Raw genomic sequence first — 26,399 nt, forward strand, 5'->3', positions numbered from 1 at the left:
TCATATTATATTATTTTCGTAAACCGCTATCGCTTTTGAATCGGCCCAATCAACCGGACACGGCACAACTGCCTAATTTCGCTATGCCTCCTCAAAAGAAATTTTCATGCCTTTTGGTAAATATGGAAAAACAATAATTACTTTTAATCTAATCTAATTATTTGGCATTGCTGTTCAAAGTTGTATTTATAAATAAGAATGATCAAATAGGCATTTAGCCGAAACACACTAGATGTGTAGAATCATTAGATTTGCCAAAATCAATGGTGGTTTATCGTAATAGATAACATAATAACAGTATAAAATAAATATGGTATCCATGAATAAAAATAGTATAATAAAAAAATCTTGTGAATTTATCAAAGACTATTAAAATTGTATGCTATCTTTAACGGCCTTTCAATAAATATATTTTGTAAATAGATTTTTATGATTATTTTATTGTCACCAAGGGGAAAGGTCAAGTTAAATCGGTTGTTTGTAATCAACCATCCCCTTAATGTCCCCGGTAGGGCCATCAGAGTTACAGTGGGGCGAGGTTTGGTTTTTATTACTGTTAGTTCAAATGAGTCAATTGATGGCACTAATGTATGATCTCTTGGGATGCTGGGGATTTTATTGTGATTTAATTACGGCCTATGGTGCAAGGTTTCTAGATGACTCTCAAAAAGTGACCAGCCCAATAAAAGCTTTAAAAAAACATTCTACTCACTAAATAGTAATAGAATCATTATCGGTTCTGTTTATACAGATTATCCAGATTATTGAGTATTTGTACTGCTAATAATGTTGTTTTTATTTATTACCCATGATTGATAGAAAACAACATTAGGTATTCTACTAAATATACTACTTACTAATATAATAGTCCTTCCTTTTTATTATTTAATTATACACGCTTTCAAAATTATATGAAAATCTGTCTATTGTCTGCGTATCGAATATCAATCAATAATTAAGCATATATACGTACATTTTTAGCAAAGTAGACTTTGAAATCCAAACAACGTCTAATTCAAGCTAGTACAGTATAAACTGTAATTTAACCACTATATTTTAACAATACGCCATTAAATACCCTCTAAGCGATTAATTACATACAATATCACTACGATATTACACTAAAACTGCATAATAATAGAGTTTATAACAATGTTTTAAACACGCCACGACACGCGTTGTTTCAGCCTTGGAGGACACTTGATTTCAGATTCGATTGCACAACCGCGTTGCAATGAAACTCACTCAATAAACAATTAAAATGTACCTATTATTCGGAATGGCACCATTTTTAATTGATTGTGAAGAGGTCCTTCAGACTATGAATTGAAACGATTCTATCACCTGTCAATCTTTACGGAATTTCTTTGGTATTGAGTATATTTGGTATTTATGTAAAAGTATTAGTGCGAGTGACTCTACAAACTTTTGGTACTAATTGAAACCACATTTCCTACTAGAAGTGTGAAACGAGTTTTTAGTGATTCCTAAATCTTATAAGATTTGATAATTTCAATCATATACGACAGACAATAGTTTACTACTAATTTTATTGAATTCATAAAGATTTTTTTTTAATATTGTGGGCTAGATTGCAGATTTAGATTCTTAGATTGTAGACTGCACCTCTATGGCAGATGAAGGAAATAATAAATAAAAAATGGTAACTACAATACGAATAGTAACTATATTGTCCAACTATTGCAACCACAATTTAACAATTCGATAGAAACTAAACTAATTAGTTCAGTATACTTATTAGCGGACGATTTGCGGTAGTCGGTTGTGTTTGATTCGGACCCTAGTATAAATTTAGCTCTGTACGTCTGCTAAATTATTTGGTCTCTATTGCCATCACCAGAAAGTCAGTTAAAAATATAAACTAGCAAAAAGATTTTTGTGTTGTCATTTATTAAAATTCTATGTCTCGGTCGGAGGAATAAACCACCAGACTCTAACGGTCTCTCCTATAATTAAGGGCATGTAATGTATGTATTGAAATAAAACAATTTTATAATAAATTTATTTGTTTTCATATAAAAGCGGAAACAATTTGAATGAGATAACGTCCGAAGATAAAGGACAATTGACGTTGAGTTTTCAATAAAAATCGATAGCTTTGTTGTATTAATTTAAAATCTTTTCGTACCTAACGATAACGTCATAAATTGTATATGTACCTGCATTGTTACAATATTCGTCATATTACAATACAATGTAGGTTCATAGATATATCGGTATCGGGTATTTTCGGTAAATTACAGCCGCCAGTGAGCTTTCGCTCGTCAACCTCTTCTGTCATTTTTATTTTTTAAACTTCCGAATCATTGATCTCGGATAGAGTATTTTTTTATTTGATTGACATTATTTAAATATGTACTTAGAATATAAGAATAAGATAATTAAATCAAAATACCTGTATTCAGATATGACTTTGTATGGGTGGTACAATGCGTATTTGTTATACAGTTGGCTTAATACTGATAGAAATTATTTATAAGTACGTAATTGGTCATTTTAGACTGACAGATATGGCTTGGATTTAAAAATTTTTTTTTGTTTATTCACAAGTACCGATGCTGCGGTTTATAGCTAAAAAGAAAATTAATTCAATCGCAATAAAACTGAAATAACAATAACATTTCATTGAGTTCGGGTGTACCTACAGCTGAAGGTAAATTATAATTATAACAAGCAAGCCGGCTTGGGCGGCACAAGCACCTCCCGGGAATCAAATTTGTGACTGAATGGCGCGCCAAAGTTAATTAAGCCGACATCGTTGGCTCCGTAAATATATACAGTTGCTAAATTAAAACCTCTGAACTAAATATATGTAGAATATGGATGTATGGTTTTTGTGAAATAATTTGATCACAATGTCGTCAGTAACATAAAATATTTCTATATTTTCATTGTAATAAGAGCTAATTATATATGTAGTTCCAATGCTTTGCTTTAGTCTGCCTCATACGAAAAGGATTTAGACTACTGTTACCATGGTGGGTAAACGGCTTGGTTTGAAGGTTTCATTTCGACATTTCCTTTTTTCGTATCAATTTATTCCTTATTAATTCATTAGTTTATTTATTATCACACAAAACAGATTACAATCAATACAAAAAATTGATTAGGAGCGTGTAGTTTGGTAGGCCATATGACTTTGAACGACTTTGACTTGTGTCACAGCCTTGTATTTAAGGAATGGCAAACACCGTTAACAAACATTATTAATGCAAGAAACACAAATATTCATACATATGTGCAATCATTAGGTTCACTAATAATTCGATGATAAATAAACTCTTACTCGAATATTATTATATAATACATAGTTCGAATATTTTTGTGACTTTTAAGTAAGTTTTGTTATTAAATTAACAATAAATAACAATATCAAGCAATAGGTAGATATAGATATACTAAGTTATTGTCTGAAATCAGAATTCAGTGTTTCATTTGTACAACGAAGGAACAATTAAGTAACTTCGTTGAAGTGAACATTGTATTCTGTAACTGAACACAACGAAACTTCCAAAACAAAATGTTGCAGCGCTTAAAATAAAAAGCGGCAGTACCCCAAGTCCGAACAAAACATCAAAGACGAGTGGCGCCGCACATCCCCGGCTAAAGTTTCTAAAAATGGCCGCCCGTTACACTTTGAAGTGTCTCCAGACATTCGTGTCACGTGCACCGACGGCATACTTTCACGTGAAAAGCGCGTGAAAATCCATTCGCACGTTAGACTATTTCAGCTGTTCGCACATTGAGAAACTTTAAGTCGATACATACTTGTGAGTAACTTTAGAGAAAGAGTTAGATATTATTTTATTCTGAGTGCTGAATTGTGTTCGTCTACAATAAAATAACATCTTTTTTTTGTCTGGTTCAATATTCAATCTTTCAATGTAAAACTTTTATTTATATTTTTTCTTTTGTGATAGACATTTTGAAACTACATATGAGAAATTCAAATACTGTGGTAAGTGATGTAAGTAAATTATCATTAACGGTTATTTCTATCTAAACCATGTACATACGAATTTTTATTTGCACCTTCATCCTTATCACTGGAACAAATTATCTTATGTCCAGTTACCTGCGCCTCGTCTGTTTTTTTCGAGACTATGTTGATCCTCATAATACAATCTATCTATACGTCAAAACATGTCAATTTTGATTAATATCGGTTTTGCCGGTTAGTCATGAAAAGGTAATAAACAAACAGACAGAAAAAAGGATATAACATTGTATCTATAATATTAGTAATTCATGACTATTGATTGAATTTTCAAGATCCCAAAAGGTTTTTTCTTAACAAATTTCGTAAGAAACAGAGAGATGCAGAGAAGCTTTCCACAATTGTCAATGTTGATACATACGAATCTATCCACTAAACTAATCGTATACTACAGTTGCGTAATGCACGAATGACCTACGGGCAAGGGAAAAGCAGAAGTCGATCCTACTTAACGTTTAACTTTAAGGCGTTAGGGATAATTCGGTCAGTTAAGTGAAGTCACGGGAGGATGTCTACTCGTTGATGTTTACACACCGAACGAAAAAGATACGCTCTCTTAAGTACATTAGGTTCCTTTATATGTTTCTATGTAGGTAGTTGAGATAATTCATTTTTGATTAAACGAATAAAATACCCAAATGTTGTCAAGTGAATGAATCTGCATGTTCATATATATATATATATTACTAAGTAGGTAATTGCGAAAATCTATGAATAAATAATATATTGGTAAATGAAGACGAGTTAATAATTTTTTTTAATATTTCGTACTGTATCTTACGTTCTCATATATGACCCAATTCATTTATGAAAACCAAATTAACTGTAAATGACATCTAATTAATAAAACACTAAACTGTAATTTTTAGAGTATGTTCAGACTTTGGTGTTTTATTTTAATATGATTCCTGAACTAGTTTTATCATAATAGAAGTTTTATGTCTTTTCTTTGAAAATATTTTTAGTTCTTAAAAATCATTATTCGTGTGATATTAGACATTATAATTTTTTATTACTCATTTTCTAAATGAAATTGCTAAATTTACTAAAATTTTAATAAATGGGTTCTAAATTATTCGTTTAATATAGAAAACTTATTAAAAATATATTATAGTACCTACTTATAGCTTATGCTCCAGTCTCGAGATTTCATCTTTTTGTCGCGAATTACAACCTTGTATTAGAATTGTAAATACGTAAAATTGTAACAAGATTTTTTAAGTTAAAGAAATGTCAAATAAAACATTAAAAGATTTCAATAATCATATTTTAAAGAACTTGAAACTTTACCCGATGACCCATATTTTTCAACTTTTCTTTTACGAAAATAGATCTTGTGGAACTCTCGCGTCAGTGTTCAGATAATTGCTTACTAGGATAAGTACTTAAGTGCTTACTACATCTAGCTCTTTAACTTTTTAAGGATAGACGCTTAGAAAGAGAAGTCTTTTAGTAACTAAATTGTATAAAATAAGCATTTCTATTTCTATTACTAAAGATTACCATTGAGTGGTTCTCATCTAAACAATTGGTAGTAGTCTATACATATTCGTGAAACGGGCGAGTAACCCTGCTCAGTCTAACCCCCACCTCCCATTTTCTTGAATGGGCGGGTGGGGGTAAGTAGGGGGTGCACGGCTCGTTGTTGCCGCATTCTTCCCAAACACCTCTAGAGCTTGTTGCGGCACGCCAGATTATATCCTTTGTGGATTTTTTTATTTCTGTCTGTGCCTATTTTGTAGTTTCAATAGAATTATGTATTATTATTTTAAAATATATTATAACTTGTTTATATAGTGGCTATTAAATTTTACTGAAGCAACAGTTCGGCTGTGTGACACTGATAGAAATCAATAAGAGATAACAATGTTTAATCTCAAAAAATTAAAAAGGACAATGATAATTTATTTTTTATTTTTATACCATTAGGGACAAACAGGTTTGTGGCTCACCTAATGGTAAGTGATTACGTACCCGCATCACCAAGGGAATTTCAAGTGCGTTGCGGGCTATTTTAGAAGAAATGAGTTCATTCTTAAATGTTACAATTTTCTAAGGTTGAAATTTAAGTGGTAATTAAAATATATAATATCGAAAACCAATATGATACATATATTATTGAATCCATTAATATTCCAATAGGATATTTAAAGCAGGATTAATTTACACTTAATTAAAATAATTTTACCTACTACTTTGTGTGACATTGCTACAACTCATATACATATAAGAATGAAAACTGACCAAAGATTTTTCAAATTATTGCTACATTTCACCATAGTAGGTATTTATATATATGCATCATTTTATAATTTAAAGAACAATTTGTTTGACCAATTTCGATAAAATTTTGTGATTCAGTTTTCAATGGATTTCTGGATGGTTTTTAAACCCAATTGGACCCACTAGGTGTCGCTGCTTTTGCGGATGTGCTGGCATTTATCAGATTCAATAATATAATAAAAATTTGACCTTTCTGAACGCTATGGTATCGTTATTGGAATATTAAAAAACCAATGGCGCACATATTGACAGGTGGTAACTGTCGTTTATATATATATATAAATATGAATAGCACTACGGACAGCATATAATCATGTGACATTCGCGATACCACACATGCGTTGATATCTGCCTCTTATCCTGTAATTTCACTGCCTAATCTGCACCCTACAAGCACAGCTTACAAAGCAAGCTTATCGGGTGTAATAGGAGAGGCTAGAGTAACCACGCAAACGACTTTTTACGGTCTACTTCTGGCAAAGACAGAAGAATGGTTGTTTCATGGAATCTAATTAGAAACTTACCTCGTTTATGTTCTTCGCTGTTCCCCGTCCTGTTCAGCTGGGGAGGTAGAGGAGCAGGTATCGTCGGCGCTGCCGGCGCGGTGGGTAGGCCAGGGTACCACCAACCAGTCGCTGCCTGGCCATTGAACATCCTAAGCTTTTCGTAGACGCTGTCATTCTGCGCCGATGCCGCTTGCTCCTTCTGGGACGCCAGGTTTCGAAGCACGCGGTTTATTGATGATACCTATTGAAGATATAAATAAGAAAATCAGAGAAATTATATGGTATGGAGGCATGACACTTTAGTCTTCAGAAACACATAAAGAATACACGGGAGGTACATAATGCCAGCACAGGTAATGACACACAATTATTGTTAAGAGTTATATAAGTGCAATAAGTGTGATTTGGAATCCTGATATAAAAAAATAATTTAACAGATCACTCTTGTGTTAGTTCAATAAATATTTCATTACGGTTACTGGTCAGTTTGTTTACTTTACAAACCAATTCTATTATAGTGATTTTCATATTAATTGATAGATAAATGATATTTTAAGATCTCTACAAAAAAATATTTATATTTATATAAAGTATATATAAAGAATCTTCAATAAAAACAGACTAACATTATAATGTAAATAAACATGTAAATAACTATTTTCTAATAGGAAACAAATTAGCAAACGACCCCACCCTTTAAGTTCAAAACACGTGTAATTTACAATCTAATATGATTACTAAATTCCAATCGGGAGCCTCAAAGGGACACAGATTAGGGCATCCCTCCCCTTTGCCCCCGGAACACCCCTCTGGGGCCTAAAAACCCCAATATCTATCTACTTTCACCAAAAAAGCACGCATGCGTAAAAACCTGACTCACACAAATATAAAACCCTATGTATGCCCATTTTAACACGTCGTACCTACTCAACTGTTGATATAGTTATACATTTTACCCGGGGAGCCTCTAGATATAATATCTATCTGTTTTCTTGTTGCCATTGGCAACGGCGAAAATGTATTTTTCTCTGTGTCGGGGCGGGAAATCGCCCGTTTGGGGAGATGCGCTTACAAAATCGTGAATTCGTACTTCGGTCTGTTGGAATTTGAGATGTAATCGGTCATTGGACTGTTTTAACGTTCTTTTATGAATAGTTATGTCACAGTGTAATCTAATTCTGTGGTATTGTGACGAAAATAAATTATGATAATGAGGCAGTCCTTTAGCATTTTCTATAGATAGATATATAGATAGAGATAGATATATAGATAGATAATATCGCCGTAATGTACATTCAGAAACCATATTTTACGTAATTAGTGGTTTTGATTCACGATTTAGAAATTGTAATATTCTAGTTTATGTTTACAAGATATTTATAGTCTAATAATTTCAGAATATTAAAGGATTATGCAGTTGGTGTAAATGATCGATTAAGATTTGTATTTATAAGTGTAGACGTAATGAAATTGATTCTTATTAGAATTTAAGTAAATTAAGTAAATTTCTATTATCGATTTAACAATATTTAAATCATTATTAATACCTACTGAAACTAAGTAGTTAGAATAACGTCTTTTTTAATGGATTTATTTTAATAAGTCTCAAAATGTGTAAGACTAATACATATCTACCTACATTTAAAAAATCTCTAACAGTTTAGATTTGGTGAATCATTGTATTATGTATTGCTATGCGATATACGTATTGCAGAAATATTAAGTACTAGCTATGCCCGTTATTTCACCCGCATGAAATTATATATGTGTTCTTACCACTGTAAAGTTTCATCAAAATCCGTTCAGTAGTTTTTGCGTGAAAGAGTAACAAATATCCATCCTATTATCTATCCATCCATACTCACAAACTTACATGTTTATAATATTAGTAAGATATTATATTTGTTTTAGAGTATTACAAAACAAGGCTACATATAAAAAAAACGTAATCTCACCCATAACCTTAAAATACTTAAGCATTCTATTTATAAAGCCACAGTCAATGTTTGCATACGGGAACCGTAAAATAACCTATTTTGTCTATGAAAGCGGACTATTTCAGTGTGTGGCAGCTGTAACGTCTGAATTAATCCCATGTAGCGCTAATGGAAGATAATGTGTACGCTGATAGGACCAACTCAGGTGCAAATACGTTAAACCGAAATCATAGGGACGTCCTGAAACGCCTGAAAGGGATAATCTTTTTTACTGTATTTAAGTATTAGTATTAATATAAAAGTGAAAGTTAATAAGGATAGATGTTTGTTACTTTAGTAGGTATACAAGAAAAATATAAGTTGGATTGTATAGATTACTTTTTATCCGAACACATGTGAGCAGCATCACGGTACATAACTAGTCATTTCTATTTAGTTGTAATATGTAGGTTTTTGTGTAGGTACTTTATTATAATTGCATTCATGGCTTACATTTATACTTTTACTAAATATTGCGTGGATTAATATTAATTATTAATAAAAAAATATATAGGTAACACCATCAAATTGACATTCAAATAATTAAGCATATGTAAATAAAAAAACATAGTTACGTATACCTATAAGATGCCGTGAGAAAGACAGTCATATAGAAATAAAACCAGTTCACTAATCACACTGTAAAGGTCACATCAGATCAAAACTTTAAAATACACAATTGACAAATCCAATTACAGCTTTTATTATTATCAGATAGCACTACAAAAAGGTATTCCATTTTTAAAACGCCGAAAACATTTTGAAATTCGAACATCCAAGCGCACCAATAAAAGCGGTGCATTTAAAACAGTGATTCTGTATCTGACAGCGCAATGGCCAATCAGATATGTAAGTACGTCGAAAAGATTAAAGAAAGTACGCGGCCATATTAGAATACTAACGGTTTTATTTTTTAATTTATCGATTCTGAAAACGATTATTAACACGGTTAAGCAGAAATAAGGTTTTTATTGGTGTATACGAATTCATATAAAAATATACTATTTTTTCAGAATATTTTAAAATAACAAATGCGAAACAAATATTATTTGTAAATTGCTAAGTATAACATTAAATTTAATAGTCTATAACTATATTTCTTGGATGGTTTCTTAATACCTATTAAAATATAACTAGACTATATTAAATACAACTGGAGAGAAGCACTTTTGCATTTGCAAAAGAATTATCGAAATTTGTTCAGTTCTAGTGAAGATAGCTATAACTAGTGACTTATATTGAATAAAAAAATATGCTGGGCGCGTGTTCAGAATTGAGGTTAAAACGCTTTTTTACTCGATATCTGCTAGGGTATTTGTTCAGATGTCATTATTTGAGAAATCGAGCAACTAATCGTGTGTTCTTTCGCATTATTACGCGAGAATGCACGCAGCTGTTGTTGTTTTTTATTCAACATTCATAGAATTTGTTCGACTAATTGGCTTTGTACATTAATAGTCGCGCTATCTGAAAACATTAAGTACCATTTGTTCTAGAAGAAAATGTAGAGATAAAAAATCGAGAGCATGTTAAAATATTCATAGTCGTGACCATAAAAAAACAATTAACATAATTCGTAACTTCAGAAAAGGAAGGGTATATAATGTCCGCATTTTATATATGTACCTATACATAAGTGTAAAATGTTTCTTTGATAAATTATATGTTGGGAATTAGCTAGCATATCTTTAATCTAAATGTATAACATAAAGGCCGTACTATATAAAGATAGACATACGTAGACAAAGGACTTGTACAGATATGAATTTAATGGAAGGAAAAAAAGAAAATATATATAGGCAAAATCTCGTAAAAGCAAACAAAAGGGAACGAGTATTTTTTCACAATTATTTTCTTATTAGACTGTAAGAAATTGTTAACAATACATTTAAAGGAAACTGGCACTGCCCTTATAAGAATAAAATCAAAATGGAATGGTTCTAAAACATAAAAAATTGTACTATAAAATAGCACTTGTTTATGGTAGACAATGATTAAAATGAGTGAATGTAAATAATTGCTTGCAAATAAAAATGCTACATAGAATTGGTTACACAGTTTCATACAAAAAATATTCTGTTCTGAGTGAAGTATCTCTGTTTTGTGAGTTTTTCTGCACAATAGAATATTGAATTTTGAAAATAGAATTCATAACCGAAGGTGAAGCATGCGTGTTCTGATAGTATTTCTACGTAATCGAATATTCAATTTTGAAAATGGAATTCATAACCGTAGGTGAAGCATGCCTGTTCTGAAAGTATATCTACGCAATCGAATATTGAATTTTGAAAATGGAATTCATAAACGTAGGTGAAGCCTGTCTGCTCTGATAGTATTTCTACGCAATCGAATATTGAATTTTGAAAATGGAATTCATAACCGTAGGTGAAGCATGCCTGTTCTGAAAGTATATCTACGCAATCGAATATTGAATTTTGAAAATGGAATTCATAACCGTAGTTTAAGCATGTCTGTTCTGTTAGTATTTCTACGCAATCGAATATTGAATTTTGAAAATGGAATTCATAACCGTAGGTGAAGCATGTCTGTTCTGTTAGTATTTCTACGCAATCGGATATTGAATTTTGAAAATGGAATTCATAACCGTAGTTTAAGCATGTCTGTTCTGTTAGTATTTCTACGCAATCGAATATTGAATTTTGAAAATGGAATTCATAACCGTAGGTGAAGCATGTCTGTTCTGATAGTATTTCTATGCAATCGAATTTTGAATTTTGAAAATGGAATTCATAACCGTAGGTAAAGCATGTCTTAGTATTTCTATGCAATCAAATATTGAATTATGAAAATGGAATTCATAACCTTAGGTGAAGCATGCCTGTTCTGAAAGTATATCTACGCAATCGAATATTGAATTTTGAAAATGGAATTCATAAACGTAGGTGAAGCATGTCTGTTCTGTTAGTATTTCTATGCAATCGGATATTGAATTTTGAAAATGGAATTCATAACCGTAAGTAAAGCATGTCTGTTCTGTTAGTATTTCTACGTAATCGAATTTTGAATTTTGAAAATGGAATTGATAACCGTAGGTGAAGCATGTCTGTTCTGTTAGCATTTCTATGCAATCGAATATTGAATTTTAAAAATGTAATTCATAGCCATTTGAACGGACAATAGCACAAGAGTCAAGTCAATAATATATTATTCATAATTACAATAAAAGTAAACGTTATAATGTTTTTAGAGCAACCAACGCTGTTTTATTTTCACTTATTCCCTTTTTCGAGCGAGCAGTCCGAATTAGTGATCAGCGATGTGTATAAAGGGTCTAAAAGTTTCAACAGTTTTAGAAGCGGGCTGCGTGTGTGCGTGTACAGGGGCTTTTATGCGAGATTTAAAAAAAATATGGACGCTTTTAAATGTATAGGATATACGCGTAAGCTTAGCGAAAACGGCGCTGCTTAAAACAGAATCAAACATGGAATACGCTCAATGGAAAGTTTCAAGCTTGTGGTTAATAATATATTACTGTTATAATATATATATTACTGTTCTTGTGTTGTTATAATATCTATATATATTACTGTTCTTACAGTTTGTTTTATAAATTACTGTATTGAAAATTCTGATAAAAAAGTACCTATTAACAATGGGCCCATGTTTAAGAACATATTCTGTGTATACTTTATAATATTTCCTTCAGCTCTTTTACGTGAAACTTTAACCCTAGAACAGACTTTTTGTTTATGATTTTGGCTCATCACGATTTTTACAATCTTTTTTACATAGTACAAAACAACTTCGCCGCCAGTGTCTGTTCGCTTATATCATTTAAATTACGCAACGGATTTTAATATCGCTTTCATCAATAGATAAAGCAATTCAAGAGGAAGGTTTATATGTATAATACATGTTATACTATAGAACAAGCCTAGAAATTTAAAGATTTGTAATGCATCCGTGCGAAGCCGGGACTGGTCGTTGTTTTATAAATGTAAAGAAGAAATGACTGGTCCGTTGATCATACAACTACCGAACACGGCTCAGCCAAAGTATGTAACACGATACAACCGACACCATTTCAAGTTCGTGACAGCCGAGCACGGACCGGTACCGAACATATGACAAGAGCCGGTAAACTGATATGATAATACGAAATATCACTTTCCTTCTTTTTCATCATGCCTATACCTTGTTGAAGTTTTATTTTTTAATAAATAATGTTGATGTTTAATTTACAATGTAGATAATATTAGGTATATGAAGTACTTACGATGGGACTGGCATTCTCATATTATGGTACTAGCTGCAACACACTTACTTACTTTACTTAACATTTATTATTATACACAATTCGCTCAACAGACATGATATTTTTTTTAATTATATGTATTGTTCTGCTGTATAAGCTATAATACTGTTAAGTTTTATCAAAATCTATATATCTAATAAATAGCATAACAAACATCCATACTCACAATTTCGTCTTTATAATGTTAATAACATAAAAGTTTCTAAGTACGAGATAAAAAATTCTATGTACAATATTAGAATAGTCAGGTGGTAGTACTTACTAGTGCTACTAGTTTAGTACTATAGTAATTGCTTAGTTTTTGTTGGGACGTTTACGCGTATTATTAAACGCTTTTTGTTTATTATTGAGATATGTATTTACAGAATTAATTTTGTCCTGACAGAAGTCGGTATTATTTGTAGGAAAATATTATTATACATATGTATTTTTTATTAGTTCATTTTTACCTATAATTATCAGAAGTTATATAAATATAATATAGGTATCTAATCTGTTATTATAAAGACACGATGTTAAAAGTTTTTGTTACATTCATTTTCTTGACAAATATAAGTATTATTTGGATGTTTATAGCTTATACCTACATCTACATAGATGATTTAATAAATTTTATAAAGATTCCGTTTAAGTACCTACTTATTTTCATCATCATTCCTCTTAGTTAATTAATAAAGCTACCATTATCAGATGCCTTTAGATTTTTATAAACAATAATTAAATATATCAGAATAAATAAGCACTCAGATTACTAGATAACTTTTAAAATAAAAATTCACTATCACGTATATCAATCTACAAACAGAACAAAGAATCCTTAATGACTCGGGTGTAGATAACATCGGAATATTCACGTGTAATGTGTAATTAAAACTGAACAGATTATGTTTCGCGACGAGAACTGATAGCGCCCTAATAGATCATCTCTGAGCGCGGGCGTTCCTACGTCATAGTGACAGTTGACAGGTGTCACGTGGGCTGCGCGCGCGCACCTCATTACCTCGCAGTCGGCTACGATAGATCATCTAGCACACGATAGTGTTAGAGATCCACCCATGTAGGTGGTCTCTTGTAATGGGGGAGAACATTCTGGATATATCGTTTACCCGCTTGTTCACTTTATATTTCGAACTTTTTAGTTTAACTTGACTGACGGCTGATTTTGAGTGGTAACGGTTACGTTATAAGGGGAAAGGGAATTGTTAGTAATGTTAACTGATGATCTCATGGCTAGCAATATAATGTCAGGATAACCTCCACGCTGTTCTCCCAGTTTTCTAACTGGATAAATTCCTGGTAAATTCCTCATGATCAGCTCTGAACTGATCGAACCTCATGTTCATCTTATCATCCTTCACTAGTGCCCACTAGCGTAAACCGTTAGCATAGAAGAAGGTGTGCCATTACATAATCATCCATTAAAAAAATCCATCACGTTCTGTTATATAATGATATATTTGGTAGATGATTTAACTTCCTTATCTTATCATCAACACATCTTACAAAGCACGCTTAACCGCTGAAATGGGTAAGAAAGAGGTATCCACGAAGACGACTTTTTACAAAGTTCGTAATCTAGCCTTATGTATTTGCCAATAAATTTTGATAAAAGAAAACAATTATAATAGATTACCTATACCAAAAATACTAGATGTGGACACTCATATGTAAGTAGTAGGTACAGACCTTTATATTGAACCCAGTGGTAATTATACAAATAATGTAGTCAAAAAAAAGATCAAAACAAATTTCTTCAAGAGGCATCTCAATGAAAATCCCCTGCACTATTTAACCATTTCTATAGACTTTTCCATGGCTATTCAACATCAAACCGATACGTACAAGATATCCGGACAAAAGCTATTACGATGAATACAAATTCCGTCAGTTTCACTAAGGGGTCGCCGCCCCGTTCTGAATTAGAATTACTATTACCTACATTGGTATTATCTATAAACATTTTAACGTACGCGCTTAACCCGCGGAGACCCAGGGTTGATTCCCCGGTGAAAAGCGGTTTCAGGCTAGGGTTCGTTTTTGGTTAGGGGGAAGATTTTTTGCAATTCTCCGAGGGCGCTGAGATTGGATAGTTCGCTCATGGAGCTTTCACTGAGTTCATTATGGCTGTTAAATTGTTGTCGGTGATTTAGATTGAAGTGGTTGTTTATTTATACCATATATCTATAAGAGACTAGCTGTTATCCGTTACTTTGTTTGCCTTTTTAGAGGTAAAATATAGAATGTTAAATTTTATTTATATCTGGTTAGTCGTAAATATATAATAAATACACAGATTCATTTTGGTATTTATAATATAAGGTGTTTCTTCATCCCCGTAAACTTTTATCCCCTATTCGCCTTACCTCTATCCAGCTTATTTTTGGTGATAATTAATTGCCTATATCTGTCTTCTACTATAATTTCCATTTATATTAAATTCCATTAAAAACAGTCTATTCGTAAAAAGATAACAAACGTACAGAAATAATTTATAACTAGCGCTATATTATCTGTTTGTAAATAAACTTGAGCAAGTTAATCTCAGCTGTAACGACCTTGGTATTGAATTTAAAACTAAAATAAACTACTGTAAGAGCACCAACATAGCACCTAATTGTTCCGTCCACGTTCAAACACCGACCCACTCTGTTCAATATCTCCAATTACATTCTATCGGCGTGTAAATGAAAACGAAACGTATCTACATAATGTTACATAATACACACGACGCTACATGTTACACGAAGCCCCGAAAATGCTTCTCAGTAGCGTTTTGGCGGTGTCAAGTTGCTCGGTGGCCCACTGTGCACGCCGCCCCGCTCGCTCGATCGAACTCATGAATTCTAAATTTAAATTAGGTGTCTCCAAATCGTATTTAACGGTGTTTGAATCTGGAACTGTTGATTGGAGATCTTCGATTTGTATCTTAGGAAGTGACTGAGTTATTCTTTGTTGCCAGATACCTATTTGTAATTAAAAACTAGATGACCGAGTGAACTTTGAATTATATATAGAGAAGACTCCTTTTCGCTCTACCTTTTAACCCCATTCTACAGGATTCTACTACATTCTTCTATGATGTATTTAAATTGATAACTAGAAATAGTTTGTAAAAAAGTGAAGATTAACATTAAGGTATTTTTTTTTACCTTTTCTCTTTTTAAGAAACTTTTTCGAACCGGAAGACATATTAGAAAAATTGCTCTAGCTGTTTTCGAGTCTTGAGCTCAGCAACTTATTAGCGGTAATATTTTGTTATATTGCTATACTATCCATAAGTCCTTAAAACTGCTAAACCTAATTTTACATTAGCAGCATATTAGGTACTGTCGTACCTTTAAATATCTCTCTACATATAATTATTATGATATCAAGTTGATCTAGACAATTTACATAAATATTGTAAAGTTAAAACCGTCAATTCCTATGCCATCATAAGCAGTTGACATTAAACTCTCGGACAAAATAAACGAGACGACATAATACAGATCTTTACGGATTGCATGTAGGTGTGAAAGTGACAACAAATATTCTGACCATTCACGCGGAACCGTGGAATTATAGTACAAGAAACGGAAAGAAGAGAGGCGTAAGTGCTTTTTTGGAAATTTGTCTTTTTTCTTCGAAAGACATGACACAAACAATACTACTTTTTTTAATGTTTAAAAAATATTCTATAAATTATGTTAAATATGTATTAAATACTAATACTTATTTGTTAACTCAAAATGTCAACTATTAAGTAAAATAATAAAATATTATCTGGAAGTCATAAGATATGACTATCAAATCTTAATTCTAAAATTTCGGTAATCTAAAGAGAGCTAAATAAGTTAGGGACCAGAAATAGCTATCCTTTTATATCAACATTATTATGGAATAACTTTAGTGTAAGTTTTAAAATTGTAAGCTATAAATCTTTATAATACTTTGAACATATCCTTGTTCTATTATTTTTAAATTAAAAATTCTGTGTTCTTCAATGTAATAAGTAAACGATAAATTACAAAAAATATATATAAATAATAAATTGGCACATTTTCAACGTCTTTGTAAATGTAATTTACGTTAATAATTTGTATTTATGAATAGAATTTTAATGAAGTAACAGATAAGAATTTAATTAGATAACTGAATATAGGCATTGAATATCATAAGTAATTGTATACAATGTTGAAGTAATTTGTGATATTTTAAATATGGGTAAATATTATTTTGAATATAGTGTACCGTAAAAAGCAGACAGTGTTTTACGCTATTCTGCTTCCAAGCATTAATCGATTGTTCCACGTATTTTTGTCCGCTTTCAGTTGGTAAGAAACATCACGCCCATTCGACCGTTATGACTAGGCGACGCAACGCACGATAAACACCCCTCTCATTCTTACACATGTGTAAGTATATCCCTTGTTCCGTTCACCTATTTGCCCAGTGGGCCGAATACGTAGGTACGACAGTCATAAAAATAGCCCCTTTTGGCGCCGAATCTTCTAGGGGGTATTTCGATTTTGTCCTCTCGTTACGCGGGGGGAGCATGGCATACCTAAAGGTATTTTATGATTAGTTATAGGCGTTTATCTATAGTCTGTAACTATTACACTGTAATGCGCTGTCATAAGAATTCTTTAGCCGTAAAATACTAGATATAAATAGCATTAACTATAGAAGTAAATAATTTGAGAAGATAATACATGAAAAACGCTACAGACGTATTTAAAAGGTGTGAAGACATAAAAATGTTAATTGTGAACTTAGTGAATTAGATGTTTATAAAATATTATTTTTATATATTATATATTTTAGGTACTGAATGTATACTTATAATTTTATAGAGGTATGTATATAATGTATGTGTGTAATGTTTATTACTATACTCTTTATTAATTAATTATAATCAATAAAGATTTCCAAACACATAAACAATTTATAATTGTACTTATCTATTACCAGATAATATTTCCCAGGCTAAAGATAATCAAAACCTTTTTATAAGCCTTGTATCTTTCCCATTTGTAGATACAAAATGGTAACATTTCCGCAAAACCAACAGTTTCAACACTCGAAGTACAAAAACTTTTGTGTACACTCCGCGGCATCCATTGTGTCACCGAGTGTTTACATAATGCCGCGCGATGCCTGAATCACAAAAACTCGATTTTAGAGTTGTGACATTATTAACAGAAAAATTGGTTCGTGAATAAAAAGATATATTATTCCGCTTTGTTATTTTTTGCCTCCATTGGCCGGGCAGATGTCGCTGCTAACGTCTGGTTCGATTACCGCTCGTGTCACTTCGCACACAGCTTTATATTTATCTTGTGCATGATATTTTTATACGGATCGTGGTTTTATTAACTTTTTTACAGTCTCGTTAATTGTGAAATGAAATGTTGCTCGTTGTATGCAAAAGTACTATGAAGCTGTGCAATTACAAAGTTATCTGTTACCTAACTGTGCCTGATTTCAAATTGCAATGAAAACTGAAAATGTTTGTTTATTAGGCTACATTTTATAAGTTTTATTACCAAACTGTTGTTAATAAATAAAGAAGAATCATATAATCGTATAGTCGTACAACAAAATTGAACGAGAATTTATGAACTCTTCAAATTCTATAATAGATAATTATTTGTATGGGACACGACAAAAACGCAATAAAACGGCACCATCAAACATTCTGAGCAAAAATTTTATAAACCGTCATCAATAACGTTCGCAGAATAGACTCTTTGCATTATGTTAAGCAGGGTCCGTCTTGAAAAGACCCGGAGCGCGGACAATGGGCCCGCGTCGGACCAGTAACATATGGTCGCATCTAAAGTGAAATTTTCGATATTACAAAATTGGATTAAAAGCGAAGAATTGACACTGGATTTTGTCCGGCTTATTTTGAGGGCGGCACAATGGGCACTGGGACATATGTTTGTCGAATCTAATTAAATTGGTCCTTTATTTGTGAGTGTTTTGACATTTAAAATTTAGTGTATAAATATTTCCTTGTACTTCGAATTGCCTGCATTTATTTTGATTGATATGTCAATATGAGTAAGAAATTTCAGTTACAAATATTGTAAGACTAGTAATTAATATCTGCATATTTAGGTATACTTTTTACCTATACCTACCTACCTACTTACTATGTACGTAAAATATACTATATGTAACTATACACACTGCCAAATGTTATTTACATAGCATATCAATAAAAAATTGATTATTAGACTACATTATTAATATATTTAAAGGGGTTTTAAACACGAACAATTTTATGGTAAATAAAGGTTCTAAATTGGGGCTAACTAGTCGAAACGTTGAGATAGGTAAATACCTTTATTTACCATTAAATTATTCGTGTTAAAACCCGTTTATCTATACCTTTTAATAGACGTATTAAATATGAAAGTGAAATAAGCATTAGACTACGTGTTTTACAATAACATACAGTGCATCAGCTCAGCGAAAATTTGAAAAAAAGAAAAAACTACTCACGCTAGGTATATTGTCGTTATTGCACACGTTTTCACTCAGGAGACGATCCCTGATCTCCCAAGCGAAGATCGAAGGACACTCCCTCTTGTAGTCCGCTATCTTCTGGACAACGGGCGTGGTGGCCACCCGCGGCTTCGAACCCCCGATGGCACGAGGCTTGATTGACCCCGTCTCGTAATATCTGCGTGTGAAGCTGAACTTAGTTTGGATTATGGAAAATAGTGGGATCGTATGTACACAGTATAGATATATAGATATTTTTTTGTAAATTATATGATAATAATGGACAAATCGTATAGTGGGGATCTATAATAGTTCCAAAATTTGTTTGAATAGAATTTGTTCTAATCGGGAGATTGATTTATCAATCGTTTTGACAAATAAGAGCAAAATATGAAACTTGCAAGTGTAACAATTCTATTGTAAACTAAACAAATATTTGGCTATAAGAAAGTTCATGCAAAATCATATATTTTGACGTAATATTTGAGAAAGTGTCTCTTTGTTAGGTTCCTTGATATATTTATGGTAAATTATATTAGGTATGATGATGTACCAAAGCAAATAATAGTTTTTTCTAGATATAAATTCATCATTATTCCACTGCAGTCCACTGCTGGACATAGATCTCTCTCAAGTCATGACTTGAAAGGCTAAATCACGCCACTGGGTACAACCTTAAGCTGTTCGGTTTTATTTAATAAATTAATTAAATAAGTATAATATTATAATAGATTACTAAAAAGGTTTCCTTTCTTAAGATCCCATGATTATTTGAAACTTTATAATTTAGCTGGTAAATAATAAAATCAACTAGGTAAATTATAATTCGCCTAAATCTTTTAAAGTCAGCAAAGATGATTAAAGAATATGAATACTTAATGCAATCGTAATTATTAGGCATTCAAAATCGTATGAATTTTAACTTTAGGTGGGTACCTATATGTAATAAGTACTTAATATTATGTTCAGAGACCCATTAGACAAACATTACTGTTTCAGATCGAATTATTTCAACTGCCTGTACCACCACTCAAAAAGCATTAAAGTACTATTACGAACATAATCCCAAAACTATCCCCTTAGATTCAAGGACTCATACAAATATATAAATACAAAACCAAACAATGTTAGCAGTTCGAACAGAGACCGTTCACACGAATTTGAGCTTTAAAGTTAAATAAAATAAAGTTCAGTAATTCTTTTGTTAGTACTAGATGGTATCTTGGTTTGGATACAGGATGTACTCGATGCAAGTCTATTGTTGAGAGATAGACATGTGTCGATATTAGGAACGACATATTGATAACTCTTGTATGAATGTGGTGTTATATTCAGGGGTTCCATTGAACAGAAAAAAATATAAAATTGTTACTGACTTAGGTAAAAAAAGAAACCACGTATTATATATATCTACTTGTACAAAAATCACGGCTGAAAACAGATTTGTTGACAAAACAATTACATTACACAGAAACTATTAACACGTGTAGATATAAAACGATCTCACCGCGGCTGACTGTTCGCTTATCTTTTAAATTACACAACAGATTTTAATGCAGTATTCAGCATAAAATAGAGTGATTTAAAAGTCGGGTTTAGATATATGTATAACATATGCGTTTTATATAGAACACGCCGAGAATTATAATGATATGTAATGCATCCTTGCGATGCCGTGACGGTAAATAATAAAAAAATATTCATACATGGGAAAAATATTAATAAATATTTAATGGCTATTTTTAATAGATTAACTTACTTTTTCTATTTATATCGGTACGAATTATTACAATAATAGGTATTATTTTAAACATTTTTTCATTAATATTAGCAATCGTAATAAGATATGTAAAAGCAAATTACTACATAGGCAGCTAATATAAAATAAAAAAAAACAATAATAATGCAAAATGTGATATTTTTGAATCGTATAAATATAAAGAATAAAGTCGAAATGAGAATAACCTACTTTTGAGGTCGGTTGATAAAACATCACAAGAATAAACTTAAATTGCCTATTACCTACCTATTTCACCCAATTCAGCTACGAAAGGGTAAATTTCAAACAATCTTACTTCGATAATCATGAAACAAAGTTCACAGGTTTCCAGTCACGCAAAACCGTTACAAAACTACAGATACAACAATGACAAAACTCGATCAACCCTCAAATAAACACTATCGAATCGAAATCGACATTGTCATCTGTCGATTCTATTTACTTAGGCTACCGTTTATCGTTATTATAACACATGCGCCTCTTATATAGAACAGATTTTCGACAAGGGCAACCGTGGTAGGGTGTACTGACTGCCTTTTAATTGAGTGGGAGTTTATTCAAGACTTTTGGAGGTCAACGAACTTTGTTTCTCAGGTGTTTTCCTTGTATACTTGTATACCGATGCATTTACATGCTTTATCCTCTTTATGAATCATTAAAGTAATTTCCTTATCCAATAGAGATACATCCTGTGCGTATTTTTCATATTTTCAGTTTGTAATCGGTTTTACTGTTTATAATGGGATTGCTTTTTGATATATTGCTTATGTGTGTTTATAATATTTTTTCATAAAAACCTGAAGGATAGACAACTTAACTACTATATGATGGCCTTTGTGGTTTAGCGCTTTAACACATCGCCTTACTTTCGAAGGGCCCGGGTTCGATTCTTCGCACAATAGAAATTTTTATTATCATGACTTGGATTGCATTGATCTGGTTTTTTTATATGTATATTAAGTAGGTACCTAAATATATTTATATTTTTTTACTACATTTTTATTCGGGGATTTTTTAAACTTGTCTACCCCATAATATCAAACTAATTGTAATAATTCTTAAAAATAATAAATCAAATTAAATAATTACCAACTGAGAGGGATTTTACAGTCAGGGGCCGTATTATACTCTTATTCCCATTCAGTTTACGGCTTAAATGAACTGCCTGGCGATTTCGTATTAAAAGTCAAATGACAGCTGAACGTCTTCTACCCGAAAACTGACCGGCTATTTCGTATTATGAGCGTTTCATTTGACATGTCTAAGGAATAAATCTAACAATTCAGTTTACGGTGGCTTCATATTAGCTTTTATAGAATGCTAAAAATTATTGTAATTTGGTTATTATTTCTATTTCTATGTCGTTTTTATTAATATAAAATATATTTCGATTGTTTTTGTTTCGTTTTAATTTTAATTATGTGTGATGAATAAGTATTGGAGTTTTTGATGGTACGGTTGAAAAACGGCGATTCACATAAAAATAAACGTTATAATCTAAATAAAGATTTGGTGCGTAATATGCGTGCGAACTCATATTATCATCGAAATTTACAGACCTACCGAAACTAAGGTATAATGTACTGTAATTATTTCAAATCAATCTGACTATGTCGATAGGATTATTAAACAAATTTATCAACATTAGTGATATTGTGTTCAGTCATGGCAAATAACCGTTACAAAACTCCAAAAGTAAATACAACAATGACAAAAGGATAGATAATAAATATTCAGGTATCTATTTCTATACAATTCAACTGTTATAAACATCTATCGTACCATATGATATAGTGATAATATATATGGTAAAATGTATGCATACAAGTAAAGCTTAGAAAGCAAGTATACAAGTATCCAACAGTCTGATGATGTACAGTCTCTCCGGCACTTTCCTCCGAGGACAATTAATTAAATTAAATTAATTATATTTTAGGTTTTATAATTGGAATTTGGAATGCTGGGTGTATTGGGCTGTATTTGACTGTACACATGCCACCCCATTGTAAATTAAGAAGAGATATTACTGTAGAAAACAATACCATTCATTAAATATATAATTGGTAAGTGAAATATAAATTCTGTTTAATAATATAAGCACTTTTAATATCTTTTTTATATAATTATATAAATTAACAATAAACAAGATTTTAGACATGCAAAATATGTTAATGATTATACAGATTATATACTAACAATAAATTGTTTACTTAAATATTAAATGACCATAACACTTAGACATATGTTTCAAATAATCTGTATCCATGTAATTAATCTCATATGTTTCAAATAATATTTATCCATTAGTTATTCTCTTATGTTTCAAATAATCTTCATCTTAATCTGGAAAAAAATTTAGGTTAGTAATGCTGACATGGAGATTATAAGTGTGGATGCCAACTGGAACTGGAGCTACTCATGACATTTGGGCAAAGCAGAGGCATTAGGCAACATCTAGAGGACTTTGAATTTGATTACTTGGTAAGCACAAAATTTTATTATGAAACTACAAACATCATTACATCTAAGCTCTAAACTTCAGTAATTTAGAAACATAGTTATTTATCAGCAACAACAGTTATTGTGCTGTGTTTTTAATGAATTAATACTTTTTGTAAATAAATATTAATATTATAGTATATAATATGTTGTTTTTGTTTTTTAGATCCTCTACTCCCATCTCAAATGAATTACACTAAGAACATGGAATATCATTGAGAGCACAATTGGGCTTCAGATTTAGAGATACATACTTTGAGCTCTTATAGAGAACTAAATGAAGGTCTAGCTGCTAGACAAACCCATGTTGTTTAGTTGTGGAACTAAGAAATTGAAACATTTATAAATAATAATATTGTTAATAGGTCAATGTTTTAATTATTTGTTTTTATAATAAATGATATAGGTACATTATTTGTCTTTTATTGGTAGTTATAATTAAAGGGATATGATAATTTTATTATGGATATGACTTTGTTTGGATATAGTTTTTGTTAAAATAAATAAAATATCTCAAATAAAAGTAATGTGTGTTTCTCATTACATATGACAGTGAAAGTATCCCTCAAATTTGGTCCAGCTGTTTCAAAGATTTAGTTGTTTAAAGAAGTTTATTTTTTTAATGTCATTTATCTTACCTTATATATGTATATGCATTTAATGAAATATGTTGTATGGTGAACTTCAAAATTACAAACATATACTTCAATTTATTTGCATAGATACATGTATTTCAGATTTTACTGAGATTCCTATTAAATGAAATAAATTAAAATTCAGATGGTTACCTTATAACACTTAAACTTGACAATCCTTTCCAGTCTTTAAAACTTTCCTAAGGAGTTTAATTGTTGAGCGACGTCCTCACACAAGCGATTGGTATGGTATTCTCGACTTATTAAAGCCACACAATTTTAAAAAATATAATTTTATTATACGATACACGACGTTGGCGGATTTCAGTCCGTGATCTACAATTTAGTTAGATAAATGTACAAATATTTATATGCATATAAAAAAACATTAATGTTAGGAATACTTACGTTACATTAGGTATATTTTAAATATATATATATTTTTTGTACATTAAAATCAGAATTTTTTTGCGCGGAATTTTAAGTAGATGCACAAATTTCGTTTGGATTTTAATTTTTTACAAATAAATGAATTATTCAATAAAACTGTCTGGAATATTTTTTATATCAAACTATTGTATCTTAATTACTGTTTTCTATATTTAATTTACATTTATTTAATTAATATTTTGTAATGACACACAAAAACTCAACTTAACGTTGCAACGAAATATAGCGCGAGAAAAACTAACCAGCCAGAGACAAACTATCCAGGCAGAATACGGTTTGAATTTGGACCCTCATAATACGAAAAAGAACAATTCAGTTTAAGGCCGTAAACTGAACTGCCTGGGATTTTACATACGCCCCCAGGTCGGAACATCATCTGAGACGAAAAGTATGACTAAGAAACTCGACTCTAAGTCTTTTCGAAATATAGTGTGTAAAAACAGTGTGTAAACATTTTTTTATTACTAATTACTATATATTAGGTGGCAAACAATCAATAACAAATAGATACCTATCATACTTATATATATAATATTTACAAACTTATTATTAATTAATAATTTTAATAGCTGTAGCATTATTAGAAAATACTACATGATTGATTAAAAAACAACTCGGTAACAAATCAACGGAAGCTTTCCAACAGTCGCCAACAATAATCGCATCTAACAATAACAAATTGATCGAAATCAGTCGTTCATTGCCGACAATACAATCCCAGCTGCGGTAGTCGTCGTTAATTTCTATTTCCCATTCATTACTCGGTTACTAGCCGCCAGATAAAAGCAAATCGGTGGCTATCAGGCGATTTAACTGGCAAATTTGATATAAGATCGAAACGCTGGGGGGCCAGATGTATGGATGGAGATAAATTCATTTTCTAGGGCCAAATCAGAGATTGTTTTTGAAGTACCTAGTTATATTGACGCAGAGTGTTTAGGTTATAATTACGCCTTTTGTATTTGTTTACTTAAATATCCTAGATATTTATTTAAATACTTCTAGTTTCAATGAATTATTAAAACCTTTCGATTTATTTAATTATTTTTTTTTATTAATTAATTAATAACATGTATATTTCATTCAAATAAGAATACTATTCTGCATGTAGTATCTAATATTAAAACAAAATATTGAAAATATATGTATTTAAAAGATATATCACAATCTTGATATTTTGGTTGCAGGTCAATTTGATTTGTATTTATACTAATCTATAAACAATGTATTTATCTGCATATAAACTATATATTAGTAGTAATTACTAATAAAAAACATAATCTGATTTGAGAACACAGAACTGTAAAGTAAAGCTAGTTTTGTGCTTACGAAATTATACATACCTACTTAGTGATTATTATTAAAAATAAATACAAATCGAAAGTTCTATACATAATGAAGTACATAACGCATAATTATTATATAAACATTACCAGAACATTTCGCAATTTACACTACATAAATGAATTCACACTGAATAGAAC

General features: G+C 31.1%; 1 protein-coding gene across 2 annotated transcripts in view; it reads right to left on the bottom strand.

The window, feature by feature from the left end:
- LOC131853966 (paired box protein Pax-6) overlaps positions 1-26,399 on the bottom strand; it is a 72,816-nt gene that overhangs the window by 32,674 nt on the left and 13,743 nt on the right. The window contains exons 3-4 of one of the 2 annotated variants that reach the window (XM_059205066.1): positions 19,549-19,741; positions 6,826-7,048 (exon numbers count right to left, since the gene is read on the bottom strand). In XM_059205066.1, the coding sequence (XP_059061049.1) occupies positions 6,826-7,048; positions 19,549-19,741 (416 nt within the window). The remainder of the gene's footprint in view (positions 1-6,825; positions 7,049-19,548; positions 19,742-26,399) is intronic. The other variant, XM_059205067.1, reaches the window with a different exon arrangement.

This window comes from Achroia grisella, unplaced genomic scaffold (assembly GCF_030625045.1).
Source record: "Achroia grisella isolate CSIRO2021 unplaced genomic scaffold, CSIRO_AGI_Agris_v1 utg918, whole genome shotgun sequence".
Classification (NCBI taxonomy): Eukaryota; Metazoa; Arthropoda; class Insecta; order Lepidoptera; family Pyralidae; genus Achroia; species Achroia grisella.